Here is an 8,641-nt window from a genome sequence, read left to right as displayed (position 1 = left end):
AAAAAAAAAAAAAAAAAAAAAATTCTCTGTGACTCATTCCTGCCTACAGGATGAAGTTTGCATTTTCAGCCTTTTACAATCATACTTCATCTATTCAGAAAAATTATTCTTACTATAATTCTAGTCACATGGTTGTTCTTTCTGCACTTCATTTCTACCTTTATGTTCTTTACTGTGTCTCTAGTCTATTCATTCCCTTATCCTTTAGAAAACTGTGCATCCTCAACCTAAGTCTCCTTCATTCCAATCTACTGTGCTATCTATTGTCTCTAAATTTTGAATGCAGTCACCATATACTGTACATTTATGGTAACTTTTAGCAACATATGTAGTCAATGACTGATAAAAATATTGCTGTAGGTATTTAATAAGAAGATACAAATAATAATAGTTTATATTTAGTAGGCTCTTTCTGTGAGGGAACTGGTCCAAGTTCTATGTAATAATCAATGTAATCCACTTAACTGCCCTATGAGGAAGAACCATATTAATTCCAGTTTACAGATGAGGGGCAGAAAACAGAAATTAAGTAATTTGGTCAAGGCATAGATGGCAGGATTCCTAAAGTTTATAACATAAAAATCATTTGTATACAAAACATACAGAAGAGTCAAGTATTAATAAATCACTCTCCAACAACCTTTTCCTCCAGACAGTGGATCTTTAATGCCAAATTACTAGGTTATGCATTGATGACATTTACTCTATATGCTCATTTAGACAGTCTATAGGTTGTATCATATGGAATTGCTGCTTGTTACTGTTTTTTTTTGTAGGTGAAAAATGGCTGAGTATTGGCAATTTCATTTGGTTCAACCTGATAGCTTCGTAGCTTACATGTTACTCAATGCTAAAACCCAAAGGAACTATGCCTCACAGAAGTAGAAGCCATACATACTGAGAAGCGAGGCGAGGCCGGCGCAGGGATATGCTCTGGTTGTACTTCCATGACCGATTCTTCTGGCGGTTTCGTACCCCATCATCCTGGTCCATCATCTGTTCTAGGAGAGTCTGATCATCTGCGTTCAGGGGGGCCACAGAGATGTCCCGCACAGCACGGAATTCACCACAGTTATTCAGATGTTCATTCTCCAGGCGGAAGAAGTTCCACACAAATCGCCTTAGCAAAATGGGGTAGATCAAAGTACTTATGAAATTGTAAGATACTTCTGCTACTTGTAAACCTCCCAGGGTATCAAGTTTCCACTCATGAAACAAAAACACAGAATTAAGGGCCTGAATATTAAAATAGGGAAAGATGGTGTTGCGGGGAGGTTGGGGGTGGGGGACGGGTAAGGGGAACAAGACTAGACTACGAAAAAGGAAGGGACTCATGGAATGCAGTTTTAGAGTGCTCATTCTTTCAACTTATTTGACAAATAGTTACTGAATGTCTACCATAAGGCAGTAAAGGCACAGAATGACACAAAGCCTTTTTGTCCTTAGGGGGTGTAATTTCTAGTGGTGGAGACAGACAATGAGCAAGTAAACAATCAATCGGCTAATGATAAGTACTGTGAAGAAAATAAAGCAGGACAAGGGAATAGAGTATGCCGTCATTAAGACTGGTTAAGGAAAGCTTCTTTGAAGACATGGCAGCTATTGAAAACCTGAATGATACAAAGAAGCAAGTCATGTAAAAATCCTGGAGGAAAGCCTCCCAGGCAGAGGAAAATGGCAAGTATAAAAAGGCAAGTTGGAAACAGCAAGGTCAGTGGGGCTAAGAATAAGTGAGGTTAAAATAGCAGGAGATAATGATGGAGGGGCGGAAGAGGGTCCATCCACAGAGGGCCTTATAAACCATAGTTTAAATTTTAGGTCTAATGGAGAACAATGAGAGAACAACAGGAGAATAAAGTGATTTGTTTGAAAAAGGTCCTGCTGAATGGTGAAGAGATCAAAGGGAGACAAGAACAGCTGAAGAAAGACCAATTAGAAGGGCTGTTGCAGCAGTCCAGAAAAGAGATGATGGTGACTTAAAGGTGGTAATAACAGAAGTGATGAGAAGCAGACAGACAAAGGATTTATTTATAAAGATGGAGCTGACAGAACTTACTGACATGGGATGTGAGTGGTCTTAGGGTTTTCGGTCTAAGTGAAAGGTGACACATTTACTAAGATCAGAGATGCTAAGTTAGAGTTACTCATCAAATATGGGACAATTCAGTGGAGAGGTGGACGAGAGTCTGCAGTTCAAAGGAAAGTTTATGGCTAGAGATAGCATAAAGACAGCACTTCAAATAATAGGTTTAGGAATAATACAACTAAAGGAGAGAAGAGCGCAGAAGATTAAATCCTGGAACACTCTAACACTTAAAAGTTTGGGAGGAGGAGGAAGAACCAGTAAAGGAGTGCACAAGGAATAGCTAGTGAGACAGGAAACTGTAGTTTCTGAGAAGTCAAGAGAAGAAAGTGCTTTGCTGGGAAGTAAAGTAAGAGAAGTACAGAGAACTGACCAGGGGATTTAGCAAAATGGGGAGTATGGATCTAATAGCATAGGCTCTGGGTGACTGTCTAGATTCAAATTATGGCTTTACCATTTGCTAGCTGTAATGACCTTGGATTAGTTACTTAACCTATGCTTTGGTGTCATCAGTAAAAGACATGATAACAGTACCTACTTCCTAAGATTGCTGTGAGGATTTAATAAAGGTAAAAGGCTTAGAATGCTGTCAGCTACATAGTAGGCACTATAATATTATTATTATAGATTATTAACAAAAGTGGTTTAGTTTGAGTATTGGGAATACATATTTGAATGAAAAAGAGAATGGGAGAGAAGTGAGAATGGAGACAGCAAGTGCAGACGTCTCTTGAAGAGTTTTGCTATAAAGGACAGCAGAAAGATCGGCAACAGTTGGAGGGAGAAAGCTGATCTAAAGATGGGTTTTTTGGTTTGTTTTAAATGGGATAGAACATTTGATTTAATTAGTAAGCAAATGATTTTTAAAAAAGAAATACAATAGTCATGAGGTATTTTCTTTTTTTGCTAGAATTTCTTTTAAAAAATTGATGAAGTAGCACCCATGAAAGAGAAAGAAGTGGGTAGGGAGGTGGCAGCAGCGATGGGGAGTTCAGGCGCCAGGCCGAGGCATTCAGGAAGGGAAGGAAGGGAAGGAGTATTGGTTTATCTTTCGGTTTCCAGCTTCTATCTTATTTTAACAGGCAGTATTTGTCCATCCTGACTCAGAGGAATGGTATACACCTGTCTGAAAATATCTTTATATCATCTTATTTGGGAGGCTGAGGTGGGCGGATCAACTGAGGTCAAGAGTTTGAGATCAGCCTGGCCAACATGGTTTTTCCAAGGCTGATGAGAAATTTGAGAAAAGTTGGAAAATTTAAGATTTTCAAGTACAAGTTATAATAAATTCTAATTTGTAAGTATTGGGTGTCTTTTAGGTTAAAAAGAATCTTTAATAAACTTTTCAGTAGTTTGCTTACCGGAAAACCTCAAGGGGGGCAAAGACAGTAGCAATTATGTCCCCAGAATGAGGCAACAAAGTTGTAGAGGTAATCGAGATTTGGATAGTCCAAGCAAAGCGCAGAATCACATCCTCTATTATGGCACAGTAGTAGTAGGCCTGAGAAATAAACAAACTGAGTATGTTTCCCATCACATTTCTCATAAACAGGCATACCAATGAGCACGTGTCCTACCAACAAGACTCACACATGTCCTACGAATAAGCACAGGTTCAAGAGGAAAGCTGCATTTTATTTTGCAGGAAAGTACACATTATATTTTAGAATTATTTCTACCAATTTAGTTTTTTCTTAAATGGTATAATATGCAATATGAAGTATTACTGAATTTCAGTAATCATTAACAAATATATTTCACTGCCATACTGTATACCAGGCTTTCTTCTAGGGCCCAGAAATATAAGCTGGTTAAGATCCTTGATCAATTGAGATTACATTCTAACAGGTACAGTAGACTTAATAGCTAATATCAGAAAAGATTAGCAGATTTATTCACTGTGTTATTTGTACTTTTATTCTCCATTTGCCTTACCCTGTATTTGAAGAAAGTTTTGTCTTGCTTTTTGATGTGAATGAAATTAAGCTTGGATTTCACAACCATGGTCAAATTTAAGAAATGTTCTATTTTTACATGGGGAAGACGGTGCTCAAGTAATACTTGCAGGTACTGGCACCCAGGATTTAGGAGTCCAGTCCAGTTTTAGCTACACAAAAATCTTAAGTACACGAATTGCCAATAGACCAGAACTATATAATTCACAGATCTGCTCATTATTAATCTCAAGGAAATTAGCTCTTTAAATATATGTATTTAAAGAATGTGAAATTTTTGGGAAGGGAAACTACTATGTATTAAGCCATAATATTTATTTTACTTAAAAAATTTAATGAGATTATGAGGATTTTAACACATTCACATGGCTCACTATTCCCTCTCCCATCCTCACAATATAGTGACAATGCAATTTTTGGGTAAATCCACATTCACTTTATTATTAGGCTTAATTGAAGAACTGCAATTTCATGTGCCTTTCAGAGTCAGTCTTAAGCTATTCACCACTGACCAATGTGGGAGCTGATGTCACCAAAAATGTGGAAGTCTTTTGGGAGGAATACACTTATCTTGAGGTCAAGAGACACAGAAAAGTTAAGTTTGAATATAAAGATAACAAAAATTGTTCCTGGACCTGGGGTATGGTGCTTAATATTATGCATTCATAAGAACTGATTTTAAGGTTCATATACCTGTGTTCTAAATTTTTAATGAAGCTCCACTGGATTCCACACTTTTCAAGCTAGATTAATTTTATTTCAAGTATTTGCCTTTTGTTTGTTTTTTGTTTTAGTTTTTTTAAGACAGGGTCTTGCTCCATCACCCAGGCTGGAGTACAGTGGCATGAACATAGCTCACTGCAGTCTTGAACTCCTGGGCTCAAGTGATCCTCCTGCCTCAGCATCCCGAGTAGCTGGGGCTAGAGGCGTGTGCCACCACATCCAGTTATTTTTATTTTATTTTATTTTTTAGTAGAGTCAGGGTCTCACACTATGATGCCTAGGCTGGTCTGGAACTCAAGCAGTTCTCCTGTCCTGGCTTCCCAAAGTGCTGGGATTATAGGTATGAGCCACCATGTCTGGCCAGTATTTTTTAAATTAAAGGAATGTGGTGATCCAGCAGAATATCTTTCTTATAAGTTTGTAAATTATAATGTAGGAAAGTATTTTGTTTTTTAGAGTCATGAAAATATGTAACAACAAAGAAACTGAGGGAAAAATTCTATTCACTAATTTTATTACCTAGAAATCACTATGTTAGAACTATTTAAAAGGGGGAATGGATTAACATTTATATAAAGATATAAACAATTTATCTAAGCAATTATCATAATAAGAAACAAATGTTTTGGGAGGCCGAGGCGGGCGGATCACGAGGTCAGGGGATCGAGACCATCCTGGCTAACATGGTGAAACCCCGTCTCTACTAAAAATACAAAAAATTAGCCGGGTGTGGTGGCGGGCACCTGTAGTCCCAGCAACTCGGGAGGCTGAGGCAGGAGAATGGCGTGAACCTGGGAGGCGGAGCTGGCAGTGAGCTGAGATTGCACCACTGCACTCTAGCCTGGGCGACAGAGCGAGACTCTGACTCAAAACAAAAAACAAAAAACAAATGTTTTATAGCTCTCAGAGAGCAAGAACAATATAAACAGAAATAAAACACACTTATTTGCTGAGCACAAAAGGGCCATCTTTAACTGAGCTCATATCTACTCTCTGATTATTAATTTTCTTTTCAAATTAGATTTATAAAAATATGTCTAATATCTTGGTCATATATTCTAATTTTTCACATCTGGGGTATTGCTATAGTTTAGGTAAAAAAGATCACTGTCAACAATTTCCCCTTTTCCCCCTTATATGTTCATCTGAAGTTACTCTACGTATCATTCTTTGAATTCACTATTCCTCACACCTGAAAATGCTTTCCCTACTTACTAATTGAATATTACGTATCCATACACTTTTCCAAATACAATTTTAAGGTACTGGTGACATGCTGGTAAGAGTATAAAATGTTAGTGACCTAATCTACACTTCCCTCTCCATCACAGAATTTTAAATTGGGAAAAGATCAAGAGATAATCTAGTTTAACATACTTACCCTTATAAACAAGAATCCACTATAGTCTGGTTGCAAAAATCATACAGCTAGTTAGTGAAAGAGCTGGGATTAGAATTCACTGTTCACTGTTTAATTTCTTTAAAGGTCTAATCATGATATTTATCCTTTACTAAAATATCTGAGTAAATATATTTTGATTTTTTAATTCAGCCCCTCTTGTCTTTTATTAATACATAGATAAAATCCTAAGATAATTCCTAAAGAATTATCTATATTTTCTGATTGAAATGGCACTTGATTTTAACAAATATTAGATGAAACAAATGAAAGGAAAAGTCTTCTTGATGCAATCAAGCAGAGTCAGGCACTCCTTCTCCTTTGTCTTTTCATAACATTTTTCATTTAGTCAAGTATTTATTCATTCATTCCAGAAACATTAAGTCTACTATATACCAGGAACTATGCTGGGAAGTTAAGAATATGGACACCTAAACACATTATTATAACACAGTGTGATAACTGCTATAATGGTAGTTTATATAGGGTAAAAAAAGATTAAGACGAATAGCTGACTATGCTAGGAAAAATAAAGAAAGGCTTCTTGGAGAAAGTAACACTGAAACTGACTTTTAAAAAGGAGGAACAGGTGTTTACAAAGCAGACAAGAGAGACAGAGTGTTTCAGACTGAGGGCATTCCATGTTCAAAAACAAATCATAAACTACAGTAAGTTATTTATTATTCTATTCCACTCTTTATCACATTGTATTGCAATTTGTTTACTTATCTGAACATAGTTTATGGCTTTCCTTGAGAACAAGAATTTTACTTTGTTTTTATTTCCTATAGTACCTAGCATATAGTAAACATCTAATATATTTTGTTGGCTGAATGAATTAGTATTTTGTTAATTCTTTTCTAATTATATTACAGTAATAAAATTAGAGGTTGGGTCTGTACTGCAACAGGATTAGCTAGTGGTATACCTAAGTTTGTTTGTTCTTTTAAACAAACACACTCTTTATACATACTTTCTGGGGGTATACAATCTCTTCCCGGAGGAAAGTGTTCTCTCCAGCATTCTTATCAAAGAGACCCCAGTCCATCTTGAGATCCCAGATGAGGGTATAGCAGGAACTGATGATATAAAAGACAATCCACAGGTAAAAGAACACCATGGTGTCCGAGTGACCTCGTTCTGAAGAAAGAAAAGGGAAAGAGAAATGAGAAAATTTACATTTAAGTAAAAGTTTTCATTAAATAACACTAATTAAAACAGATTCTTAAAATAGCTCCATAAGAAAGCAAAGCTTTAAACAAATCGTAGGAAGATCATTGTCTAACAAAGGTTAAACAATAAATATGATTTCCCTGAGGTCCAAAGCAATCATCAAACATTTGCTGAATACATAACACTTGCACAAATGTATAAAAGTTTTGGAGGCTTTATGCTGAATACGTAAAAATCTGTCTAATTGCAATGAAGGTGTCGAATGTTACAGAAGATGCAATTTTAACTTTTGCCATCAGGTGGCAGCCTAGTGTAAAATATGAAAAAGATTCCCGAACCACTACTAACAAGGAGTGTGCTGCATTTGCTTCAAGAAATTCTTGGATTGTTTTTACTTTAGAACACTTCCTTCATACACTTAGATGTTGTCCATACTTATCGTGATGGCAACCAGATAATTCTAAGTCTAGATAAAATGCCTGAAAACAACAGATTGATGATTTTACCCTTAATGATATGCATGAAAGCAAATTTCTCTCAAGTCACAAAGCAAAGTATGGTATTTTAGCCTTTCTTAGAGGGTGTTTATTGATACAAAGGCCTAATTTGCTGGGAACATTATAAAGTAACTTTTGGCTTTATGCTGAAAATACTATAAGGCACACTAAATGAGAATAATGATTCACAAATGTAGTTATACAATTTAATCATTTCTGCTTCATACACTATCTTATACTATTTAATCATTTCGGCTTCATACACTAATGAAATTCTTCTTTGGTCAGCTCTAGAGTCATTGTGGAATGTCTCTAGGTGTGCGATAGGTATATAACTACTAATATGGTTCTGCATCACGAGGAAAAAAAGGCATACAAATCTAATTCAAAAAAGTTTAAATTTTGGTCAGTTTCTCAAAGATATAGAAAGCAAAGGATATACCATGCATACTTCATAATTTTTTTCTGTTAAAATAAGCAAGTGTTTATTAACCACTTTTAGGTTATATTAATATGTTAAGTACAGTAGGATTTAAAGGCACCCCTTAGAAGTTTATAATCTAGAGAGTGAATCAGACATTCGTTATTGATAAATTTGAGCTCAAAATGAAATATAAACAAAGGGCTATGAGAGCACCAAGGTGAATGGGAATGTTTCCAACAGTAGCAAGTAAAAGAAAGCAGCATTTGAGTTATTTCTAGAAGGATAAATAAATAGTATTGCAAAACTCAGGCAGATAAGGTGAGGTCATTCAAGGCTGAAGGAAGATACTGAGAAGGTAGATAATGAGAAGGCGAGGGTGGGCGGGGG

The 8,641-nt window shown here is 36.1% G+C and overlaps 1 protein-coding gene across 1 annotated transcript in view; it reads right to left on the bottom strand.

Moving 5' to 3' along the window:
• The window catches only part of XPR1 (xenotropic and polytropic retrovirus receptor 1), a 262,511-nt gene that overhangs the window by 9,485 nt on the left and 244,385 nt on the right, over nt 1–8,641 (bottom strand). The window contains 3 exon segments of the mRNA XM_017888797.1: nt 899–1,120; nt 3,445–3,584; nt 7,134–7,300. Coding sequence (XP_017744286.1) covers nt 899–1,120; nt 3,445–3,584; nt 7,134–7,300 — 529 coding nt within the window.

Source organism: Rhinopithecus bieti, unplaced genomic scaffold, assembly GCF_001698545.2.
Source record: "Rhinopithecus bieti isolate Rb0 unplaced genomic scaffold, ASM169854v2 scaffold_15676, whole genome shotgun sequence".
Lineage (NCBI taxonomy): Eukaryota > Metazoa > Chordata > Mammalia > Primates > Cercopithecidae > Rhinopithecus > Rhinopithecus bieti.
The sequence above is the reverse complement of the archived record's forward strand: the minus strand, read 5'-3'. Positions and strand labels throughout refer to the sequence as shown.